The sequence below is a fragment of the Syngnathus acus genome, chromosome 13 (assembly GCF_901709675.1).
Source record: "Syngnathus acus chromosome 13, fSynAcu1.2, whole genome shotgun sequence".
NCBI lineage: Eukaryota > Metazoa > Chordata > Actinopteri > Syngnathiformes > Syngnathidae > Syngnathus > Syngnathus acus.
The window spans coordinates 12,652,310-12,675,218 of NC_051098.1; the positions used below are offsets into that span (position 1 = coordinate 12,652,310).

General features: G+C 44.3%; 6 protein-coding genes across 6 annotated transcripts; 5 read left to right on the forward strand and 1 right to left on the reverse strand.

The window, feature by feature from the left end:
• Positions 1-58: 58 nt before the first annotated feature.
• mlnr (motilin receptor) lies at positions 59-3,924 on the forward strand. The gene is made up of 3 exons (XM_037267246.1): positions 59-529; positions 1,001-1,802; positions 2,555-3,924. The coding sequence occupies exons 2-3, from the start codon at positions 1,019-1,021 to the stop codon at positions 2,896-2,898; spliced, it is 1,128 nt and encodes a 375-aa protein (XP_037123141.1). The 5' UTR covers positions 59-529; positions 1,001-1,018; the 3' UTR covers positions 2,899-3,924.
• A 2,175-nt stretch (positions 3,925-6,099) lies between these two features.
• On the forward strand, positions 6,100-12,149 carry zgc:153184 (uncharacterized protein LOC751652 homolog). The gene is made up of 6 exons (XM_037267858.1): positions 6,100-6,254; positions 9,656-9,739; positions 9,822-9,887; positions 9,989-10,066; positions 10,564-10,794; positions 11,477-12,149. The coding sequence occupies exons 1-6, from the start codon at positions 6,249-6,251 to the stop codon at positions 11,792-11,794; spliced, it is 783 nt and encodes a 260-aa protein (XP_037123753.1). The 5' UTR covers positions 6,100-6,248; the 3' UTR covers positions 11,795-12,149.
• A 115-nt stretch (positions 12,150-12,264) lies between these two features.
• Positions 12,265-15,172, forward strand: LOC119132508 (TPA-induced transmembrane protein). Its single transcript, XM_037267859.1, has 7 exons — positions 12,265-12,581; positions 13,076-13,144; positions 13,398-13,457; positions 13,716-13,851; positions 13,927-14,087; positions 14,229-14,299; positions 14,361-15,172. Exons 1-7 carry the CDS (start codon positions 12,516-12,518, stop codon positions 14,545-14,547), a joined length of 750 nt encoding a protein of 249 aa, XP_037123754.1. The 5' UTR covers positions 12,265-12,515; the 3' UTR covers positions 14,548-15,172.
• Positions 15,173-15,343: 171 nt separating this feature from the next.
• Positions 15,344-18,112, forward strand: guca1c (guanylate cyclase activator 1C). The gene is made up of 4 exons (XM_037267860.1): positions 15,344-16,476; positions 16,553-16,702; positions 16,980-17,067; positions 17,136-18,112. Exons 1-4 carry the CDS (start codon positions 16,282-16,284, stop codon positions 17,264-17,266), a joined length of 564 nt encoding a protein of 187 aa, XP_037123755.1. The 5' UTR covers positions 15,344-16,281; the 3' UTR covers positions 17,267-18,112.
• Positions 18,113-18,115: 3 nt separating this feature from the next.
• Positions 18,116-19,128, reverse strand: ndufc2 (NADH:ubiquinone oxidoreductase subunit C2). The gene is made up of 3 exons (XM_037267861.1): positions 18,880-19,128; positions 18,367-18,510; positions 18,116-18,231 (listed from the first exon to the last, which is right to left on the reverse strand). Exons 1-3 carry the CDS (start codon positions 19,016-19,018, stop codon positions 18,182-18,184), a joined length of 333 nt encoding a protein of 110 aa, XP_037123756.1. The 5' UTR covers positions 19,019-19,128; the 3' UTR covers positions 18,116-18,181.
• Positions 19,129-19,485: 357 nt separating this feature from the next.
• Positions 19,486-22,473, forward strand: rab30 (RAB30, member RAS oncogene family). Its single transcript, XM_037267716.1, has 4 exons — positions 19,486-19,687; positions 20,480-20,578; positions 20,667-20,934; positions 21,316-22,473. The coding sequence occupies exons 2-4, from the start codon at positions 20,486-20,488 to the stop codon at positions 21,564-21,566; spliced, it is 612 nt and encodes a 203-aa protein (XP_037123611.1). The 5' UTR covers positions 19,486-19,687; positions 20,480-20,485; the 3' UTR covers positions 21,567-22,473.
• Positions 22,474-22,909: the final 436 nt, after the last annotated feature.

Sequence of the window (22,909 nt, forward strand, 5' to 3'; positions counted from 1 at the left end):
AATATCCAGTTTTCAAAGGTTTCTACTAATATTTTTTTCCCCCTCATTTTGCAGGAAAGTGAATTCAAGTTTGCAGCCATCTTGGAAAAAGTCGGCCCCAGTGTTCGGAGCGCAATCAAGGATTTGATACTAAACCTTAATTTAGACAAGAATGAATCTCAAAGATAGTGTTTAGCATTTCACTCTTCATTTAAAGAACAAAAACAGATTCAGCCCCTGATATTACATACTGGTCTTTACACTTTTCAGCACTCTTTTGCAATTCAATGCAAAAGTAGGATAATACCATTTGAGCATTTATTCCGTATTCATCTAGAGCTCTGAATCGTGTCAAGTAGTGTGGAAAAAGCCCGATTAATAAGGTGATTTAGAATCGTACCCTCCCACATGTGCATGCTAACTTCCTCCCATTGTCATCATTCAATTAAGAGACGAGGAGGAGGAGCTGCTCTTCGCTCTTGTCGCCGGATCGCACATATCGTTGTTTGTCGCCGGCCCTCAGGTGGAGATCCTCTCTTCCATCTTCCAGGTAAAGCATGCATTTCTTGTTATTCATTTGATTGGAAAAGGCAGAATTGCTGGAATTGATGGATCTTCTGTGAACATGTACCTAATCTAGTGTCCTGTTTTGCTAAGGTTGTAATGTTCCTTAATGTTGTGGACAGTGGATGCTTTTATTCCGATATGTCATTATTAGTTGTCTTTTTATTATTTATTTTTTGTAATTATTTGAATATCAGCATTTTTTAATCCATTCATTGATTGGGTTTTTATTTGGATGCTTATAGTATTCATAATTACATTTGTTTATGTGTATATATTTTTTCTTTATATTTTTAAATACTAGAATTAGAGCATTTTAATTGCTTTATGGTGCTAGTATTTGTTGATTGTATTTTATTATTATTATGATTATTTTGTGTTATATTTCAGATTGATTCAGATTCATTCTTTTTTGCTTGCTAATCGTTGAATGCTATTTTTCAAATATTTCTTCCAGCATATCAGTGAAGTGACGATGCCCTGGACCAGACCCCAAATGGAGCTCCAGTCGCCCGAGGCGCCCGACCCTCCCGGCGGCGGAAGCGGCGTGGACGACCATCACTACGAGGGCTCCCTGTTCCCCACCTCCACGCTGATCCCCGTGACGGTGATCTGCGTGGCCATCTTGGTGGTGGGTGTGGCGGGCAACACCATGACCATCCTCATCATCCAGCACTTCAAGGACATGAAAACCACCACCAACCTGTACCTGTCCAGCATGGCCATCTCTGACCTGCTCATCTTCCTGTGCCTGCCCTTTGACCTCTACCGCCTGTGGAAGTATGTCCCGTGGCTGTTCGGCGAGGCCGTGTGCTTGCTCTACCACTACATTTTCGAGGGCTGCACCTCGGCCACCATTTTGCACATCGCCGCCTTGAGCGTGGAGCGCTACCTGGCCATCAGCTTCCCGCTTCGCACCAAGGTCTTAGTGACCAAACGCCGCGTCCACTACATCATCGCCGCCCTGTGGGGCTTCGCCCTGGCCTCATCTACGCCCACCCTCTTCCTGGTGGGCGTGGAGTACGACAACGTGACGGGGACACGCGGCGGCCAGTGCAAGCACACGGACGCCGCCATCCATTCGGGCCGGCTGCACATCATGCTGTGGGTGTCCACCGGCTACTTCCTGTGCCCCATGTTCTGCCTCGTCTTCCTCTACGGCTCCATCGGCTTCAAGCTGTGCAGGAGCCGGGCCGATGTGAGGGGGCCCGGCGCGCTCGCCAGAGAACGTTCGCACAGGCAGACCGTCAAGATCCTTGGTGAGTGGACAGACTTTTTGTGTCTGAGCTACATTCAAGCAAAACTGACATTTGAAGAGAAGATTTCTGGCTTGGGTTCCAGTGTAGGGTTCGGGTACCAAGTTCGGTTCCAAATTAGGCTCTCAGGCATGGTAAGGTTTTGGTTCATCAATTATTTCAAATTAGGGATTCAAAATCGGGGTTAGGGTATCAAATAATTTGGGTGTCAAAATAGGGTTCCAAGTTGCGGGTTGCTTGCTCTTATTGGTCCCCACAAGTAATTTGTCAAGCTTTGTCTCCCTGCTTTCACTTAGTGTTGTCCTGTCACACTGAACGATGTGCGTGTGCGCGCTAATTGTTCTCTGTAAAAGCAGCGTGGCGGCATTTATATTAGTTTCCAATATTGTTTTGTTCTTCTCACATTGTCTTCACCTCGTGTGAGAATATTCATGGCGCCCGATCGGCCACGAGGAGTCCAATTGGATCGTCCCGGATGAATGATCATTAATCAGCACTAACGACCCTTTTCACTCTCGTCTAATCTGCCGGGACTCGTTTTGCTCGCGTAACACCCCATGGCAGTAAATCTCTTTCAAGGAAGCTTTGCAGCTTGTAGAAATCGTTTCACACGTCCGGGTGGCAAAACAAACCCCTTCCGTGTTATTGAGAATAGTTGAGTTGAGGTAATACAAACAGATTAAATCGATTCAGTGGGCCAGCTAGGTAACAAGACCTCCTAATACTGTGGCATTTTCTGTGTTTGCGCCCCCTAGTGGTGGTGGTCTTGGCCTTCATCATCTGCTGGCTTCCCTACCACATCGGCCGCAACCTGTTTGCCCAGGTGGACAACTACGACACAGCCATCCTGAGCCAGAACTTCAACATGGCTTCCATGGTGCTGTGCTACCTGAGCGCCTCTATCAACCCGGTGGTCTACAACCTGATGTCGCGCAAGTACCGCTCGGCCGCCAAACGCCTCTTTCTCCTCCACTGGCGGCCCGACCCTCCCCTGGACCACCACCGCGCTCGCCAGAGCCAGCTGAGCACCGCCGACCCCGCGGAGAGCCTGACCGGGACCACCGGCCAACGTCTCTGCCTCTCCGTCATCGAGCGTTGAAGATATCGACGGAAAGCCCGCACCACGAGGTTTGCTGCTTAACGTAGGACAAAAAATACCAAAGCTGAATGCAGAACTGATGTGGCGACATTTAATATGGCGCCCCCTACATTGGCGATTTACTTACGTTTACATAAGTAACAGGATAGCGTTGAGTTTAAACCACTTGTATCTTAGATCATCTTTTCCCTTTAAAATCAATTAAAACACAGTAATGACGTACTTAAATTGAATTAAAAAGAACTAACACCTTGAGGCAATTATAAGATACTGTCTGTTGAGATGTCTGGATTCCTCTCAACTCATCAGTACGGCACTGATATTAGCAATTTTTTTTCTGAGGATAAACGTTATATGACTGCGAGTACTGTTCATGTCTTTCTACATGTGTCGCTGCGCTGTATGTTGCTTAAAGGTTTATCATGCAGCAATGTTGATGCTGATTAGCATTAGCATTAAGTTAGCAGACTGAGCGGCTAAGCCGTGTGGTTGTTATGAATACAGAGTGTAATTCTCTTGATTTTAGGGTTAGTATTAAAGTAAACGTCAGCTGGCAATGCCAACAAACTGCTTTAAAGTTTCTTTAAGATTTGTTGACTGTTTGCCACACTGCCGCTTATTGTAAAGTGACTTGTCTTAAGTCTGTTCACATAAGTCAACGCAAAAAAAGTCAGTCGAACGACAACTCGTATCCTGAGAAAAACGTGTAAATTGAGTCACTTATGCCTCAAGGCAGTATCATAATTTAAAATCTTAAAAAAAAAAATCTAGTAAAAACATGTCTAGATGGTTAGAAATATATAGTGTCGTTTTTGTGATGTGTCTAAGAATTGTAAACAATTTTATTGTCATTATACTGAAATTTTTTATTAGATGTGGGAACGCTATGTTTGGATGAATAATAACAATGTGTACTTGAACACTAATGTAAGATTTAGAACATGCATTGTAACACAACGAACAATTTAGGTTCAAATCTGATCAATACAAAGTTGATTGGCCATTAAAAATAGCTAGCCAAATATAAATCCATCCATCCATCCATTTTCTGAACCGCTTAGTCCCCACGGGGGTCGCGGGTGTGCTGGAGCCTATCTCAGCGGTCATCGGGCAGTAGGCGGGGGACACCCTGAACCGGTTGCCAGCCAATCGCAGGGCACACAGAGACAAACAACCATCCGCACTCGCACCAAGGGACAATTTGGAGTCTTCAATCGGCCTATCAAGCATGTTTTTGGGATGTGGGAGGAAACCGGAGTGCCCGGAGAAAACCCACGCGGGCCCGGGGAGAACATGCAAACTCCACACAGGGAGGGCCGGAGGTGGAATCGAACCCGCACCCTCCTAACTGTGAGGCGGACGTGCTACCCAGCGCGCCACCGAGCCGCCTTAGCCAAATATAAATACAGCAAAAAAAAAGTGTAGATTACCGAGTGAGTAGGTCAAATACCGTACCAAATAATCTATAATAGTTCAAAGCCATCCATGGCGTGATATATAAAATGTGTTGTTTTCCATTGGCTTAGCTTTTCCGTTTGAAAGATTGATGTTACCTTCAGAAGCTTTAACATGATTTCAGTGTGTTGAGGGTGAATTTATACGTGCTATTTTGTCTTCATTGGGTAATGTTCATGGCAGCTGCATTTACAATATTTGCAATATTACATAGAAATGATGGGTGACAATGTGATAATGTTGTGATAGGTTTGCTTTAGAATAAATCCGATCAAAGATAAGTGTGTTTGTTTGCATGTTTTGCCTGTTGTGTTATTATAGTCAATACAAGTTAAACCCCCCTCCAAAAAATCGTTTTAAATTAAAAATTGAAGTGGCTTACAATCAAAGAGAAGAAACTAACCAATTATTACAATGATAAAACAAATAAAAGCTAGCTAGAGGACCCCAAAAATCGAATCCCTATCAAATAAAGCTTCTTGTGTAAGTCAAGTGTGTGTGCCAGTGCCAGCTGAGCCCTGAGGTCCTTGTGGGCCCGCCACGTAAGCGTCTGGACTGGCACAAAATGTGACACGGTGATTACATTACCGGGATCCTGACTCCCATCCGCATCACCATATTCAAGGTAATGGCCCCTCTAAGTGCATTTGGGCAACAGTTAAATGATGGCAGCTTGTCAGCGCAGGACTAGCTCCATGCCAGCCAGTCCTCCAGCACATTTTGGCGAAGGAAGCACATTTGCTCTTGTGCCTGAAAAGTGTCAAAATCAATGTGAAATACAGTGGCAGTGGTTCTCAAATTTAAAGTATCATATAAAATAGTAGTTAGGCCAAGTGTTCATCAAAAAGGAGCCGGAGGCTTATTCCGAAAGATTGTCAGTAACTTTTTGCAGTTATCCAGACAAATTATTTAAATGATTACTTCACACATAAGTTATCTGAAGGAATTACACAAATAAAGATTTGAAGTTACTTCCAAGTTAAATACAACTGAACCGTACTCAACATTTTGCTTTGTATGATTAGAATTGTAACCTCAAGAATTGAAAAGCAAACATTTTTGAAATGGTATATATGCTGAATTCCACCTTCGCAATTATTCTTTAATACACCGCTAGAGGGAGCCAGCGTCCTAGTAGTTACTCGCCCCATTTTCACATTGTCTCATTGTCAACATGTTATGACGTACAACAACACCAACAACATCAAATGTTCTTTTCAGGCGATGTAAATGTGGTGTGCGTACGTGTATGTGTGCACTTATCAGGATCTTTGCATGAACAGGAAGTGGGTCGCTTCCTGTTTGCACGCTGGACGCGTGTGGCCCTTGCACAAAATCGCTCACAATATGATTTTATTTGTCACGAGTGGCTCTTTTTTGATTGACTTTTCGTGGTGCTTGTCACCTCAGATTGCTGTTTGGCTAAGGCAAAAAAGAATAAACACTGAAATTCATCAGCATCATTTTAATGGGAAATTTAATTAAATCAAATGACTAAATTACTGGCGCGGTTGGAATATCACTCAAAAAGAACTACATTAATCTGTATTTTGTAGGTGAATATAACAAACAACTTTCCGCGGTTCAAAATGAGTGGGCAATAATTGTCAAATGAGGAAATAGGCAAATGTGTGTCCCTCAAAAGCGAGCGATATGGAAGCGTAAGCTTTTATTTCTTTTATTTTGAAAACTGTTAAGAAGAAGTAGTAGTACTTAAGATGGCTGACTTGACGGTGTAAAAAGTCGCATTCCTCCTCTTCTTCCATGGGGTCCATTTGTGTCCGGATATAAACACACAGCCCCACTCTGTCACATTCACTTTTATTTATTTTAACTCCACGACCATAAGTCACCCAAAAGAAGAGAAAGAAGAAGAAAGAAGAACATTCTCCAGGATGGAGGTAACAACTGACTTTCCTGTCTTTAAAGTTTAAAGATTCTTTCGTATTAATGCCATTTTCTTTCATGTCATTCTTCTTAGGATTATTCTCTTTCCCTCTCTTTTTTTTTTATACAATACAAAACGTTTAGAGTGTTATTTTGAGTGAAGTGTAGATCAGTAAAACGTGACCTAAAATATGTAAACAATATGAATTGACACCTATGCTATTTTTAAGATTTTAAGATCTTGCAGGGAAGAGCTGATTTGTCTATTTGTGCATTTTTGTACAATGCAAAAAGCTTAAAAGTTGATTTAAATCTAGAAAATAAAGTAAGAAAGCTTGTCAACAGATTAAAAATAAGATTTCTTTTGGGCCTAATTAGCCAAACCAAACTTGTCTATTTTTTACAAAAATAATCACAAATTCATGAAGGTTGGTTTTGAATTAAAAAACAAATAAACATGTCGTTTAATTCAAATTTTAAAATCTTTAGATTGTAAGTAGGGGCTAGGTAGGACCTATAGATAAATCTAGCTCATGGGACATTTTTCTTATTAGTTTTTATCTATACAAAAAAATTGATTGAAATGAATTTGTGTAATCGATTAAAATAAAAAAGTCATATTTTTAATGATGACACTTGAAGCTCACTCTACATAAATTAATAAACTAGCTGGCCGCTTCTTCCCACAAACATTAAAGAAATTATTTATATCCTATCTTACTTGCTGCGGGTATTTATTTATACGTAAAGTACTCTTCAAGTGTTTAAGCTGGACTTCCTGGGGCTGCACTCAGTCAGTTAAACTGGAGTACAGTATTAGACTTTCCCCCTATTTTTGTTTGACTTCTCCTCTGTGGTATTTCCCTGACGGCTTTTTGAGCAGCCTCCTCCCTGTAACAGCAAAACAAGCCATTTAAAAAAGAAAAAAAGTTATTTCCAAGTGTTTCATGTGTGTCATGAGGGGCCTGCCAGCACCACCCTGCAGCATGCACAGTATCTGATTGGGATGCCAGATTCTTGAGGTTAGCGAATACTATTGACGGCGCCGTACATTCCTTATGTAACGTGGCTTCACGAGAAGTCATTTGACTTGTTTTGGATCAGGTGACGTCGTAGTAGAGCTCTCGATTGGCGGCAGATGTGGCATCAGACGGGCTGTGCTGTAAAAGGAAAACAGACACGCAACATCGGGAACTGGCCACAATGTGTACAGTAAAACGTTGGCGTTCTTTTTAGGAAAGTGCTCGTTACTTCCTGGCTGCTAAAATGTTCTGCAGGAGAATCCTGCATCCTGCTGGTGCACTACTCAAGTCAGATTCTGGCTCCGTGCGAAGCTTTTCCAAAAGTTTCATGATGTCATTGGAGGTTTTAATAGGGCTGTTTTTGTGCCTTTACAAGATGTGCCATCGCTACATTTTGCTGTCTGAGGACTCAGGCCGAGTATTCGTTTCGATTTGTTGACGTCCCCTTTAAAAAGGTTTTTAATTACATACACAAGATGGCGGCAAAGGATGACTTTTGTCTAAATGAAGCTCCTCAACTCACTTCATTGATGTCTCCTTTAATAATGACACACGGATGCCACAAGATGGCGGCAAAGGGTGACTTTTGTCAATATGAAGCTCCTCAACTCACTTCAGTATAGTTGGTTAGCCAATAGGAAAGCAGTAATTGGTGTTAACTAACTAGCACTGTGTTTGTCACACTGCCATCTACAGGCACGGCATATGTATTATCCTTTTTCAATTTTGCAGCCCCGTGTGAACTTGGGCCTACGCTTTCCTCTGTCGTCATGTTAGCTTACCCCAAAACGAGCACGTAATGTGTTTTCTTACTCCGCTATCAGCAAAGACTCGCAAGTTTCCGTGTAAAATCTGCTATGGTGTTTAGAGATAGCCGGGGTGGGAACCACACAGTCACTCGCGGATAAGGAGGCCCGAGAGGAGGAGCCTCAAAGAGGCTGCTATTTCGGAACGTGGCGCAACGACACGCGGAGTCAGCTTGAAAAACGTCAGCCACGGCTTGTTGTAGGGCTGAGAAGCAGCTCCAGGAAGAGGAAACGTTATCTCCACTTTATCACCGGCTCCTCCAGCAGCCGCTACTCAAAATGTGCCCCCAGTTGTTGCCCTTTTTTGGTAGGATGCAGCTAGCTCAAATACGGTGGCTCAAAGTGCTCGCTTGACAGCCGAGAGCCACGTTTGTCATTTGCTGATAAAGTTTTGTGCTTGTTGACTTCCATTATTTCTAAAAAAAAAAATGTTCCCATAGGATGTGATTGATATAAATGAATCTGCTTTTGTTTCTTAAGTCCTCTGCTTCCATATCCAAGAGATCTATTCGGGTTTCTCGGGAAAGCCGCAGCGAGAAACAATAGTCGGCTCTGTGCGGTCTTCTGCCGGGTCATGCTGGAAAACTTCACGCGCACGCACGTCGATTGAACAGAACGCTTCCCGCCGGGGATCAGACCTTATCTCGTGACCAACAATGCTTATCGAAACACTTCTCACGAGGAGGGGCTCCATCTGCAAAGTAACTCGGAGCACCAAACGGACGAAAACATACATAGAGGTGCTTTGTGATTGGATGGATTTTGAGTGTGTTCCAGATGTGCTCGGGCCCATCGCGGAGCCTCTCCTCTGTCCCAGGGGCCATCCACGCTGGCCAGGCTTTGTTACGGGGACTTTTTCCCAGGCCCGTCCTGCCCCCAGAAATAGTTTGTCCCGCAGTCATTCCCACTGAAGCTCGAATACGGTACATGCAGTTGATTGCTAAATATGGCTCGCCGTTTTCTTTTTTTTTTTAGGGGGGGGTCAGGCATATACTGAGAATGACAAAGTACGTTATCAAACATGTTTTTTGTGACGAAAAACAACACCCACACAAGCTAACATGGTCACAGCTCAGCTTAAATCAGATCAATAGCAACACAAGCTTTGTTTTTCCAAGTCTACTTCCTGTTCAGTGTGACAAAACTTGAAGAAAATATTGATTTACTAAGTCTTTCGCGGTCAGGAAAGCGTTAAAGCGCTTGCAGGAGTGGGTGGTCCCGTGGCGTTTTTCTGGGCCGCAGTTCAGGGCGTCGGCGGCTGACGCTCTGATGTCATGCGTTTGGGCGGCGGCGGTGCTGAGCTCATGCTGACAATATGACTAGGGGGGAAAATCAAGAAAATAAAGCTTGTGATTAAAAGGTGTGTGTACCTAGCTCAGGCGTTAGTTTGTGTGTACGTTGCCATGGGTTACGCCGGAAAGTGTGCGTGCTAGCGGGCAGCAAGGGGAGGCGAGGGAGGGAGAGAAAAGCTCTTTGTGTACCTCACCTCTAACCTGGAATTAAACATCTGATTGGTTCAAGTAACTTGCTCATGCAAGGACAAGAATGAAAAAAGTGAATGTTTCTTCTCAACTTGTGTGCATCAAGGAGTCTCCATCCAAGCTATCGGTGGCCGAGCTGGCTGGCAGGTTCAAAGGTCAGATACGACCCATGCCCGCCGCGCGTGATGAGGTTGGACCAGTTCAATATTTTTGAGGAGAGTTACACAAGCGACACACATTTGCATTGTTATATTTTTGCTCTTGTTTTGCAGTCGCCCTTTCGACGAAAAGCTCCGTCTTCACTCAGGTTTCCCATCCGGGACAATGAGGAATCTAATGTGAGGTGTTTTTTATTTTTTATTATTAGTTCCTTTCACGAGCTGCTATTTTAAAACTTGCATCTGCAGTCAAATAATCATGTTCAATGTTTGTTTTCCAGACGAACACTAACGGAACGGTCCCGAGTCCCATCAAAATCAGGACGAAGAGCTCCTCCTCCATCATCGAAAGACTTCAGGTACCGCAATGCTTCCACCTGCTGTTCAACTACCGCCATTACACCACGTAAGGTTGAAGGTAATTGCTTAGGATGGAGCAGTTGTCCCCGCTGAGCTCAGCTTAAGCAGCTAATAATGGGATGACGGGCCCGTGGGGTTTCTAGCAAGGCTCCAAATCGCCAGCCTTGTCACACGCGTGGTGGCAGCCATGGGACAAAAGGGCTGCCGCTTTTCCCTCTTCTTCTTCTCGCCTGTGCAGGTAGGATAGACGTTTCTAGCTTGGAAGTGTAGTTTCTTCTCGAGTGGTAGTGTTACATTTATTTTGGTCGCAGGACCTTTGTGACTCGCCTCATTGTAAAAATAGACACTCCATGTATGTGTGATAAAAGATTGAGTTCCAATGTTGCATTTTAAGTGTCAGCATTTGAAAATGTTCATTCTTGTAAAGTCTCGTTGGATAGCAAGTGGCGGCACAGAGGGATGAAGAAAATACCTCAAGCTACCATTTCCCCCATAGGCCAACCTCGCTTTGTCGCCTTCCACCCTGCTACCGTCGCCCAAAGTTGCCGAGGTCAACCGGCAGCCCGACTCGCCGTCGCTGCCGCTCGTCGCCGCCGCCGCCACGACCCCGCTGAGCCCCACCCTGCTGCCCACCCAGCTGTCCGTGGAGGAGGACGAGGAGGGTCAGGGGGAACCCGTCGGCTTCGACAGCCCTCCTGAAGCGACCTCGCTGCCCAACTTCCACAAGGTGTCAAAAATACTGACTTAAACCCAAATTCTCTTCATTTCATCGCTATTGTCCAATCAGATTTCAGGGTCCGTGTCGCCAGGGCAGTTTTATCTGCCGAGGGCCTTTGAGATCTGGAGTGCCGCTCTTTTGTGGTCAGACCAAACCCCAGTCTAATATAAAAGTAGTGTTTTGGTGCCATCTAGATTTTTACTATTCATGTTCTGTCTGAATTTTCACTGTAGTAGTCCCGGGTGCCAAAAGCATGGCCTGCCACCGTTTAATTTGGGACTTAAAGAATCACCCCAATGTATTTTAACTGCACACGTGTACTACTACATATATTTTCCTCTGTCACCTTGACACGGGCTTGCCCATGAGGCTATTTGCAGAGCGAGCGATTATGTCACACAGCGCCCATAGCGTGTTACCTCTGCAGGTGTCGCGCAACCCAGATTAGCCGCAGAGGCCCGCACCATTGGAGACGTAATCCGATTTGCGTTCGGCGTTACTCTGGCTGAGAGAATTTGTGAAGATCTCACTCATACACAAGAGAGGTGCCACCAGAGAATAAGTTATAGTAACTATAGTAACAGAGAATCATGAGATATATAAAATATAATGAGAATAAGTGCTTCTGATTTATATCCGATCGACAATCATCTGCAATTGAGTGAAGCTAACCTTTCCCCACATCTGTCAGACCCGAGTGCGGCTGTCGTTCAAGAGACGCCCGCCCACCAGACGGCACAGGAGGTCCACGGGCGAGGAGGCGACGCTCTTCGGCCGCATCCCGTCGCCGTGTCAACTGCACTCACCCGAAGCCAACGGGGACGTGGTGTTACAATGCCCGGACCGGGTCACTCGTGAAGAAGGTGAGGGGGGAGATGGAGAGGAAATGGAGGAGGACAGAGACTGTAAGGAGGAGCAGGGGGAGCGAGCAGAACCCCCTGCCCAAGAAGGGGAGACACAGGAGGGGAAAGTGCGGACGGATGGAGCAGATGCCGACGCGGTCCTCTGATCTGGGAACAATTAGCACCTCACAAGAACGCACATATTTTCCAATCGTTAACTTCTTTATACTTTGCTTGCATAGATTTTCCTTTATGTTGTTTGCTGGTTGTCTTTTATTACTCATCAGGCTGGACTCGGGTATGGGTTATAAAAGTCATGCACTATAATAAAGTTTCTCGTTTGTGTTGCGTACAAGTCTCTTCACGTGTACGCTGATCATAAATTAAAATACAAAAAATGCGTGTACTTAGATGAATTGGTTGATGAGACCGATTCAATTGTTTAATTTTATTTCATGTTGCATTTGAAAATCACTGACTTAACAGCAAACAACCCTGAAGTAAAAAGATTTTATATTCTAATGAAAGCAAATGAGTCCTTTAATAGTCATTTCAAGCTTTGCATAGCATTTCCGGAAAGGTGACCAATCGGAGCGCTCAGGTGTTGCTGTTTCGTGTGACGTCACTGATCGAAACTGACAGCTTGCCTCTCACCTGTCTGGAGGTCAGCACAAGTTGGCGGCTCAGTGGTTGTCGTGCGTGAGTTTTTCAGTCGAAACTGAGCCCAGAATCCTTTATTCTGCTTTTATCTTTCGTTTTAGACGTTTACGGTTCCCCGCGGAAGGTTCGTGTTTGTCGTAGCCGAGATATTTCCGGGTTTGGACGGGTTTTTATTTGTTTATTATTGTATTTATTCACCACCGACGCCTCCTTTCCTATTTGGGCAACATGCACATCGTGGACGTTGAGTTGCAAGAATTAAAAACGAATGGGAGCGACGCTCTGGAAAGTTTGGTGAGTAATTGAGCATTTATTTTCCAACAAGTAGACCAAATGAACACTTGACTGCACATTCAGTCTCATAACGTCATCGTTTATCCAGCAAGAAGTTGCTAATTGCCGTTTAATAATATTCTCGTTAGTTGCCCATGAAAGACTTTTCTCTAAAGAATAAACAACTTTATTTTCATAATATTGCAACTTTTATGTCAGTACATTTTCCTGAAAAATGTGTGACTTGTCATATTATGGTTTTAATCTCGACCCGAATCTCAAATGCTTTTAATCTTATATATGACTAATACAATAAAAATCTATGACCTCATATCATCAAAGTAATGTGTAACTTCAATATTGTTAATTTAAAAGATTAACTATGATATTAATTAATAGTAAAAATTAAAGATGTCATTTAAAAAATGATGTGAAGTGTAAAATGATCTTAACTATGTGAGCGCAAAAATGCTTACATTTTGACGTACATCGTGTGTGTGTGTGTTTAATGGCAGGTGACCACAGGTAACGGTGACAATCACCCCAAAGGATGCGAGGAAACGTCGGGGCTCCTGAGTGCTCAGGTGAGCTGGACACAACAAATAAATAGGAAGTGGTCCAATACATCCAGTGTTCCCCTGCGCTGTGAAAGTTCACACCAAAAAAAAGGAAGTGCACTGTGAAATTTCACACCAACTGTGCAATAGAGTTGATTTTTATTTATTCTGAAGTGTTTGTGAGACATATGATTCACCAGCATGACCCCAAAATGAGCAAGGGGCGGCGCTTTTAAAGGAAGTGTGCTCTGAGTGTGTGTTTGTGTACATTTTGTTTCAGAGGAACGGTTGCAACGGCGAGACGATGCCTTCAGCAACCGAGGCGATCTCGAGCTCTAAGGTCTGACTTTCTTTTCATACCTGCAAAAATAACAAATCTGGAGCAGTTTCAACTTTGAAGCTTCATTTTCCCATCAGTACTCTTAGCTTCAATTGCATGTTATGAAATTGTGATATAGTAAAAAAAAAAAGAAAAAATCTGCTAGTGCAGAGCAGCATTAAGCTATGTTGAAAGTCAACAATGTTTTGATGTGCTAGCGCGTTTCCTGGTTCTGGATTTGGGAGTCGAGGTCCGATTGGCGTGTGTGCTTTTTGTCAGGAGAGCGCGGTGCACAGGGTGAAGCGGGAGCTGGGCAAGGTCGTGTGCGGCGGCAAAGTGCGTCTGTGGATGGTCCTTCTCTTGCTCCCCGTCGTCCTCGTGGCCGTCATTCTCATCTCTCTGTCCCTGTGCTCAGGTAAGGCTCCCAAAGTCAAAACTTTGAACATAGCGCCCCTTTATGAAATCCGAACAATAACCGGATGTGGCGCAGTCGTGTACCGGGACCCCGACGACAAGTTCAACCGCTCAACGTTCCGAGTTCCTCGCCTCTTCAACGGCAGCTTCGTTCTGCCGGGCCTCAACTTCACCGAGGACCTTCTCAGCCTTTCGTCCAATCGGAGGCGAGACCTCACCGGCGACCTGCAAGGCAAGGTGAGAGGCTTCAGATAAAGAAAATTCTTTTAATGTTGGGACTTGCTTATCTTTAGCGCTAACTCGCTAATATGCTCGGAATGCGATGGTGAGCTACGTGCCTGGGCGTGTCTCAACCTGATGTCCTCCTCTCCCCTCAAGCTGTCAAACGTGTACACATCCTCTCCGGCGCTCGGACGCTACTTCTCCAAAGCGGAAATTCACACTCTCCGGTAAGCACGGCGTCTCCGCTCACCTGTGAGGAATGTGGGGCTCACTCTTCTCCTTCGCCAGGAACGGCTCGGTGATCGCCGAGTACCAGCTGACGTTCTTCATGCCCGAGGAGCACCAGGAGCAGCTGAAGAACTTCACGCTGAGCCGGAAGATGGTTTACAACGTGCTCCGGCAGTTCCTCTACGCGCAGGACCGCGCCGCTTCCTCGGCTTTGTACATCGACCCCGTTTCCCTCGAGTTGTCATGAGGTGCGTTGACGCCGTGGTTTGTGCGTCGCAGAAGCACACGTAGTCACGCAAAATCGTCTTCCGAGGCCAAATTTTTGAGGGGGATGTCATAATATTAGGGACGCCTGCACAACGTCACATGATGAGGCGCTCCCCAGAGTGGTTGCCACAATCACGGGACAAATCCAAACCAACAAGTATGACACTCACATGGGCCTTTTCCAGTCTTCCAGTCACCTCACATGTAAGTTTGTGGGATTCAAACCTCGATCTCCTGACTGCGAGGCTGGCCCGCTCACCACTTTATGTCGTGCTGCTAATTCGAATTACAAAATATGCTGAACAGATTATTGAATGTGAATTAATAGATGGATTGAGGCTTGTACATACTAGACACTTAATTATTTAATCAGAAAATGCAAAAAGATACACGTGCAAAAATTGTGTGCAAATCTGAGACCGGGGGTCACAAATGTAAGATCATTGTCAAACAAAAGAGTATTATTCTTTGCAATGGCAAGTTGTGTGTATGTTTTACATATTTTTATGATATTCAGTGTTGAATATTTGCAAGATGACGGCATTGAGGAAACTGATTATGATCCCTCTTTTTGTTGTAAAATGGAGGATTGTTGTTTACATTGTGTCACCAACTGATTCCCGAGCGCGGCACCGCTGCTGCTCACTGCTCCCCTCTCCCCCAGGGGATGGATTAAAATCACACGGGGATGGGTTAAATGCAGAGGACAAATTTCACCGCACCCAGGTGTGTGTGTGACGATCATTGGGACTTTAATCTTTAATCTTAATCTTAAATCTTGCAGTGTTTTCTCTGCTTGAACACTAGAGGGTGCACTTGTTCCTCCCCCCTGCTTTCCTGTACAATCTTTGTCGAGTTTGATTATTGCTGTCCTATGATGAATACGGAAGTACACTTCTCGTGATATTTTTAAAAAAAATTATTGGTCCGCATTTTGCGTGTATTTAAAAAAAAAATCACAAAACTTACATGTAATACATGAGTGCAATGTTTACTGTCCATTGACCAACAGTGTCTGCCCCAAGTAACTTGTTTTCAATAATAAAAAAAAAAATTGGATAGGAAAAACGTCCACTTTTTTTTTTTTTAAGTTCCTGTCACCGAATAACAATTGTAATTTAATATGCAAAATGTTTTTCTTCGTTAGATGGGGTGTCTGTAGATGCTGCCCCGCCCAAAACCTCACCAGCGTGTTTATCAGCGCCACTAACTGGATCAAAGCTGTCCATGCCAAATTGTCGTGAACAAACATCCTAACACTAATTTGTGTTCATTAATCTTATTACCTCATCGCTACCCAGATCAATCGAGGTTATCCCTAATGCTGACATTAATTAAAGGCCTAACATGCTGAGTGTGCTTGGCTTTTTCTTGGGCCTTTTTTTTTTTTCTCAGCGCAGTAGACAAAAGGTGATAAGGAAAGGAAGGAAAAGAAGTTTAATTCCAAACTTGCAAGTGATGTACAAAAGGAAGGATCACATTTGAGGAATCTCATTTAGGAGGAGAAGAGGTCATCATCTTAAGGCTTCCAAAAACTGTGGTGAACTTCTAAGAAGTCTTGTTCCCGTTATCCCATTAAAGGGTTATGTCTGCTTTTGGCTCCTGCCAAGATCAAGAAGATTAAGTTCACTCTCACACACAGCGACTTTTCAGTCGTTGGGCTCGTCGTCCAAAGTCGTCGCTCATTCACATCCCGAGGAGCCTGCCGTCCAGCATGGGCGCCCACGGCTCCAACCTGGACGACATCCTGGAGGAGGACATGCACCACTGGTACACCAAGTTCATGAGGGAATCGCCGTCGGGCCTCATCACGCTCTTCGAGCTCAAAACCATGCTGGAGATGAACGGCATGACGGAGGAGGCCAGCAGCTACGTGGACCAGGTCTTCTTCACCTTCGACATGGATGGGGTGAGATGATGGAGCCATTTTTGATTTATAGCGAGGTGGGAGGGCAGCCTGAGCTCACCTGTCGGGCCTTTTTCAGGACGGCTACATCGACTTTGTGGAGTACATCGCCGCCATCAGCCTGCTCCTGAAGGGAGAAGTCAACCAGAAGCTCAAGTGGTACTTCAAGCTCTTCGACCAGGATGGGAATGGCAAAATTGACAAAGATGAAATGGAGACCATCTTCAAGGTAAGCTTCTTTTTTTTTTTTTAAATGTTTTAGTCCTCACAGTTTGACGAGTCCAAGAAGCATTAAGGCTTAGCGAAAGCGGGTTTAAGTGAATGAACTCGAAACGAGGTCTAATCCAGGACTTATTTTTAAACGCACCGAACTAGTCAACACTGTCTCCTACTTGTGCTGTGAGCTGCAAGGAAATCTGTAAAAGTGATTAAACTCAGAGTTCGAACAGCACCGATGTGGCACTGTGTGGAAGCGAAGCATTCTGAGCGTCCGTGTCTCCCAACAGGCCATTCAGGACATCACGAGGAGCTACGAAATTCCACCCGAAGAGATCGTCGCGCTCATCTACGAGAAGATTGATGTCAACGGGGAAGGTGAGATCGCAAACAAGTCTCGGCAATCGCATGATATTTCAGATGCCGTCTTAAATCGCTCCTTGCAGGCGAGCTGACCCTGGAAGAGTTCATCAGCGGCGCACGGGAGCACGCCGACATCATGGAGATGCTCACCAAGATGATGGACCTCACACACGTCCTGAAGATCATCGTTATGGGACTACGCAAGAAGTCCTAATAAGGAGCCAGGTGGGATGCCGCCCACGTTAAAAGCGTGCGGTGCCCCCTGGTGGAGGGAGGCCCAACTATCATAGGAAGAAGCCTTTTTTTTTTCAAAATCCTGAAAATTCTTCAGGAAAAAGAAAACATGGCGGCACGGAACCAAGAACACTGCCAGCTTGCTGGACTGCTTTGCGACAATGTAATCAATAGAGGCCTCAGAAGGTAGGAACCCAGTTGATTTTGAGCAAGGCTCAGGTAACTTAGTTTTTTTTTTTTTCCCCCACTGCTCACAATTGACAACGAATCATTTTCAAACTCACGGGGGCATCTGTTGGAACCTTTGTTGATTTGAAGGGTGTGTGACACAAGATGGCCAAAGTAGTCTAAATTGATTGTACAAAAAAAAAAAAGTCGTGCACAGGCACGAACCATGTTCAGCTTGTCTTCAAATTTTCAGGTGGCTGAAGTCAAATCTGTAAATGTGCTACTTTCCCCTTGTCTCTAAAATTTGCAGACAAGATTGTCATAGTGGTTTAAGTAAAAAAATAATTCGATATGGATGTGGGTGACTTGTACAGTATTGTCAGATGGTGGAAGTGTACCTAATGTTGCGGCCGCTGACTGTGACGTTTGTTTGAAATGTCATCGCCTTGCACGGCAGTGTTGCCTTAATAAGACCGCTCTTCACGCTCCATTTTTGGAATTTCTATTACAGGATGCATGTAAAAGTCTTAAGGTCACAGCCACAAAAGTCAGCCATTTTGGCTACCTGAAGCTGGGTCTTTTTTTTGACGGGACAGCAAAACACTCTGAAGAATTCTGAAATCTGTACGAGTGAATAAACATTGACAAAATGATGACGGGATTATGTTGTAGTTAATTTTATTGAATTATGTACAGAGTATTGGACAGGTGTGATAGGACAGTCATCTCAGCGCACAGGAATGAAAGGCTCCACAATCTCAGCAAAAGTCTTCTTTTCTGGTGGGGAAACGAAAACAAAGATGTTGATTATTGCATATAATCTATACAGCATTTATCATAGTCTCCTTAAATTGCTGCCAAAGCCGTCCAATACCAATCAATAGATGTTCTGTCGACAGCATTTGAACTCACCCTTGGGGGCAAAGTCGTCTGGATGCAGTTTCATGTACTCCCTCATGTCTCGGTCCAATTTGGCGTGCACGTAATTTTCATATTTTGTCACGTGGTAGCCGATGAACCAGCCGATAGTCGCCATCAGGACCTGACGATGAGCTCCTGATAACAGATTGGTACGTGAATATTGACATTAACATTCCTTTATTAGTCCCACATGGGTAAATCCCAGCATACAGCAAACAGGTGGAAAATGCCCCCCCACAAAAAGACCTGCTTCTTAAAATGGCAAAACAATCAACCAGTTAAAAACAAAATTTTATAGCAAATTATACATTAGTAGTAAACATTCTAAGTTCAAACACAATTTTGGTTGATCAGCATTTAAACTTAGAATACCCCGAATCAATTGCATTTTAAACTAGACATGCAAATGACTTAAAACATACATTAAATGATCTTACTCGCACAAATTGGTCCATGCAAGTAAGCAGATGAGAAGTGTAAAGGGTTGCAAGCTAACATGCTAACCTGATTTTAGCGGCGGCCGGTGGTTAAGGCCGTTTTGGAGCATGGCGGTGCACCAGCCCACGCCGGCCAGCCACAAGGAATTCCGGTTGACGATGCCGGGCGGAGGGAGCCCCTTGCCCTCGTCCGGTATGAAGCCCATGGCCCACCAAATCAAAGAGACGTCCTCTCGTCTTGTGTTGACCTCAGTGATGAGCAGACTCCATCCATTAAGCTTCCGTTTTCCGGCGGAAGTCAAGGTGTGACGTCATGTAGTGCCAGGAAAAAAAGTCCGGCCGGGAACAAGGCGTTTGTTTTGATTTATATTTCTTCAAAAAGAATGACACTTGAAACAGCATGATTTAATATTGCTGTTTTATTTTCATTCTATTTTTTGTAATCGGATTTTTAACGTTTTTTTAAACACGCAAATTATGTTTTAATGAATAGAAAAATAAAAATGATTATCATTATCATCGGTAACAATATACTTGTATTTTCTTTATGAAGCACTTTTATATGAAGCACGTTTTCCTTTTTTTTTTTTTTTACAATTTAAAAAATGAAGAAGAAATAGATGAGTTTGCAATGCAGTGTTCCGTTAGCGAAGACGTCATTGAAATGCAGTTCTCCTCCTCCTCCTCCTCCTCCTCCTGCTGCTGCTCCTTCTCGTCGTCCATCAGAAGATACACACACCGGAGTTGTTCTACTTCACCAGCAAGCCGTGCCCAGTTGTTTGTTCCGTGCGTGCGAGTGTGGCTGCTTGATGAGGTGACCTATGCATCGCGAGTAGCCGTCAAAAGCGGGGCCATCCCCTGTTTGTTCTTGTGAGGTAAGTGTCACTCGCGTGTTTTTCCTCCATCGGGTTTCGTCTTCAGCTCCACAAAGGAAAAGAGCCAAAATGGCCTGGATGAAGCCAAAATGGCTTCACTCGGTGGCTAGCTGCCCATTAGCCGTCCTCGCCGAAAAATCAAGATAACCGTCCACGTTTGACACTTTTATACCTGGGTCCGTTTGGCTAGGCAAATAGACAAATAGGGACTCAATGAAAAAATGAGGCGTAAAAAAATAAAACCCTAAAACTGCTCTGTGTGGTTAATTTTATTAGTGCACCGTTAGTTTCATCTGCTGTCTAATATATTGCGCAACGTTTGGTCCTTTATAACGGTTATACAGTAGTGCCTTGACATGCGAGTGTGATTCGTTGCGTGACCAAGCTCGTGCCTCAATTCATTCTTTGTGGTTGGGCATTTGCAAATAAGTTGATTCGCATTTTTTTGTGCTCAGGCTATAGCAATCAAAGCACGGCTCTTGTGGCATCTCGCAAGGAACTACAGAAGAATGGTGATACGCTGATTGCAGAAAAGTACAATTTTAGAAAGTACGATCGGAAAGCTATTGGCCGGCGCAACTAACGGAGAGAAAGAACATAGAATCAGCATAACAGCAATTATTTGCTCGTCACCATCACTTCCCTATTTAAATCGAGAAACGATACCGCATCGAGTCGGTGTGAAATATTATTGCGGCGTGTCACATTGGCGATTGATTTGCCAATGTGGCTGCAGCTGACTTGGGGATGACATATGTGGTGATGATATTTCCATCTTGTTTGTTTGTCTAGTTGAGCATGAGTATGGAGGATTATGACTACCTGTTCAAAATCGTTCTGATCGGGAACGCCGGAGTCGGGAAGACATGTCTGGTGCGGCGCTTCACTCAGGTGGGTGTGATTTCAAATGGGGGGGTGGTTGATGTCATTGATGAGCAATGGCGGGAGCTGGCCTCAACTTGTTCTGCGCTTTTCTCAGGGCCTTTTCCCGCCCGGGCAGGGGGCGACCATCGGGGTGGACTTCATGATTAAGACGGTGGAGATTAAGGGGCAGAAGGTGAAGCTGCAGATATGGGACACGGCAGGCCAGGAGAGGTTCCGCTCCATCACTCAGAGTTACTACCGCAGTGCCAACGCCCTCATTCTCACCTACGACATCACCTGCGAGGACTCCTTCCGGTGCCTTCCCGAGTGGCTGCGCGAGATCGAGCAGTACGCCAACAACCAGGTGGTCACTGTATTAGTCGGTGAGTGCCCTTCTACGTCCAAGAAAAAGAGTAGTTGATAGAAAACAGCGCGGGGGTGGAATTAGAAAGGTTCCATAACACTCCTTTTTTTCAGGCCAATAGCAACACAAGATTCATTTTGAGGACACACCGATACTGTGTATCGATACCTCTGCTACTTTGGATATACAATATTTCATTCTACAATGACGAAAATAATGACACAAATGATAATTTGCCTGTGAACGGAACAATTTGGCAGAATGAAATTCCGATAACCGATTCATCGCCTGATTATTTAAAAAAAATCTGGATAATGAAATCTATTGAACGGAAGCATCCAGTCCACTGTTTAGTTTTGTTTTTTTCAGGGAGGTTTTGAATTTGAATGATGTTTTTCAGGTAATAAGATCGACCTGTCAGAGAAGCGTGAGGTGGCGCGGCAGCGCGCCGAGGACTTTGCGGAGGCGCAGCGCATGCTGTACCTGGAGACCTCCGCCAAGGAGTCGGACAACGTGGAGAAGCTCTTCCTGGATTTGGCCTGCCAGCTCATCCGCGAGGCCAAGCGCAACAAGCTGGACGACAACGAGGCCGCGCCCGCGCCCGGCGAGGGCAAAGCCATCAGCTACCTGAGCTGCTGCAGCCTCAACTAGCGCGTCGTCACGGCAACCCATCACGCCGCGCGTCTCGGTATTCACCAGCAGTGTTATTGGCGCTCTGTCGCCGTTTCCGTCGGGGAATGTGCTTTCTTTCCGAATATGTTGCACAATTGTCTCGACCGCGTGGAAAGCCGCTGCAGCGCTTTGTCCTTTTCCTTCGGCGCCGCGTACCCGTATTCTCAGCGCACGGGTAGAAGTTCCGCTGCTCCTTTTCTACTACTGCGTGACATCTCTGTAAATGTTGTTTCTTAACATCTAGCGTACTTGTACTACTTTTCAGATGTATGCAAAGATGTCAGACAGTCGTGGAAAAGCGCTACGACAAGTGTGTGACTCGTCAGCAAAGCGCTTACTCAGCTACGTACGGCTTTCCGGACGTCCTTGCGCCTCGACAAACTGTGAAATATTTTGCCTCCGACTTGCTGCTACCGTTTGGTTTTAGACAGTGTGAATCAGCATTTTATGCCCTTTTTTAGTTTAGTTTTTTTTGGGGGGGGGGGCGTACTGGCGTTTTGCGCTTCTTTTGCTAACATGGCCTCCCGTGGTGTCGTTTGTGTCTAGTTTTGTGTTTCATGCGCTTGCCGGCATGTTTTTCTCCACAGCTGCAATGTCGGGCTCATGTATTTATCATAAGTGTAACGTACTGTATTGCACACACACACATGCCACATAACTGCACACGTCATTGTTTTTCTTTTTACTGTTACAGTTTTTGTTCTTGTACAAATTTAGCACTTTGCTTTTGATACTTATACTTTTTTTAAAAATTTTATTTGCCGTTACTTATCGTTAATCTATTGGATTGTTGTTAACGCAGTAGGAAAACACTACGGGGAGATTTCTCTGTATAAAATATACCCTTAAGTACTCTGTACGTATAATATTAAATAATCCAACTAAATATGGTGGTCATGTTTCTCTGTAAATAGTTTTAAGTTCTCAAAACGTTTAAACCAAGTTCTACCATTATGACCAATGTTAAAAGTAAAAGGTACCCTTAATAATTGTATATGTACATTTAACTTAATGACATTTAAAAATGAGTATGCATTACTAAAATATTTTTATTCATTGTATTAATCTAAGCATTTTTGTCTGAAATGATGCATTTTGCATTAAATTAAGTATAACTGATTGAAAGCAAGATAATCAATTATTGTTTTAGTATTCAAATAAAACTGTCTCTTCACTTCGTCTATGAAGTTGTTAGTCAATTTAGATAAATAAAAAACAAGTAATTCTAAAGAAATACTGTGCTGTATTTCAACATGTATTTGTAAAATGCCCGCTGGACCGGATTTTGGGAAGCGCAACACTGACGACACGTTAAGAACTAC

Bases quoted from the DNA above. Each gene is read 5' to 3' on its own strand.
- mlnr (XM_037267246.1), top strand. From the start codon at position 1,019: ATGCCCTGGACCAGACCCCAAATGGAGCTCCAGTCGCCCGAGGCGCCC. The intron at 1,803-2,554 runs GTGAGTGGACAG...TGCGCCCCCTAG, and splicing joins GCAGACCGTCAAGATCCTTG to TGGTGGTGGTCTTGGCCTTC.
- zgc:153184 (XM_037267858.1), top strand. The intron at 9,888-9,988 runs GTGAGGTGTTTT...TTTGTTTTCCAG, and splicing joins GGGACAATGAGGAATCTAAT to ACGAACACTAACGGAACGGT. The intron at 10,067-10,563 runs GTACCGCAATGC...TTTCCCCCATAG, and splicing joins CCATCATCGAAAGACTTCAG to GCCAACCTCGCTTTGTCGCC.
- LOC119132508 (XM_037267859.1), top strand. From the start codon at position 12,516: ATGCACATCGTGGACGTTGAGTTGCAAGAATTAAAAACGAATGGGAGC. The intron at 13,145-13,397 runs GTGAGCTGGACA...ATTTTGTTTCAG, and splicing joins CGGGGCTCCTGAGTGCTCAG to AGGAACGGTTGCAACGGCGA. The intron at 13,852-13,926 runs GTAAGGCTCCCA...GATGTGGCGCAG, and splicing joins CTCTCTGTCCCTGTGCTCAG to TCGTGTACCGGGACCCCGAC.
- guca1c (XM_037267860.1), top strand. From the start codon at position 16,282: ATGGGCGCCCACGGCTCCAACCTGGACGACATCCTGGAGGAGGACATG. The intron at 16,477-16,552 runs GTGAGATGATGG...GGCCTTTTTCAG, and splicing joins TCACCTTCGACATGGATGGG to GACGGCTACATCGACTTTGT. The intron at 17,068-17,135 runs GTGAGATCGCAA...CGCTCCTTGCAG, and splicing joins GATTGATGTCAACGGGGAAG to GCGAGCTGACCCTGGAAGAG.
- ndufc2 (XM_037267861.1), bottom strand. From the start codon at position 19,018: ATGGGCTTCATACCGGACGAGGGCAAGGGGCTCCCTCCGCCCGGCATC. The intron at 18,511-18,879 runs GTTAGCATGTTA...ATCTGTTATCAG, and splicing joins CCGGCCGCCGCTAAAATCAG to GAGCTCATCGTCAGGTCCTG. The intron at 18,232-18,366 runs GTGAGTTCAAAT...TTTCCCCACCAG, and splicing joins AGACGACTTTGCCCCCAAGG to AAAAGAAGACTTTTGCTGAG.
- rab30 (XM_037267716.1), top strand. From the start codon at position 20,486: ATGAGTATGGAGGATTATGACTACCTGTTCAAAATCGTTCTGATCGGG. The intron at 20,579-20,666 runs GTGGGTGTGATT...CGCTTTTCTCAG, and splicing joins TGGTGCGGCGCTTCACTCAG to GGCCTTTTCCCGCCCGGGCA. The intron at 20,935-21,315 runs GTGAGTGCCCTT...GATGTTTTTCAG, and splicing joins GGTGGTCACTGTATTAGTCG to GTAATAAGATCGACCTGTCA.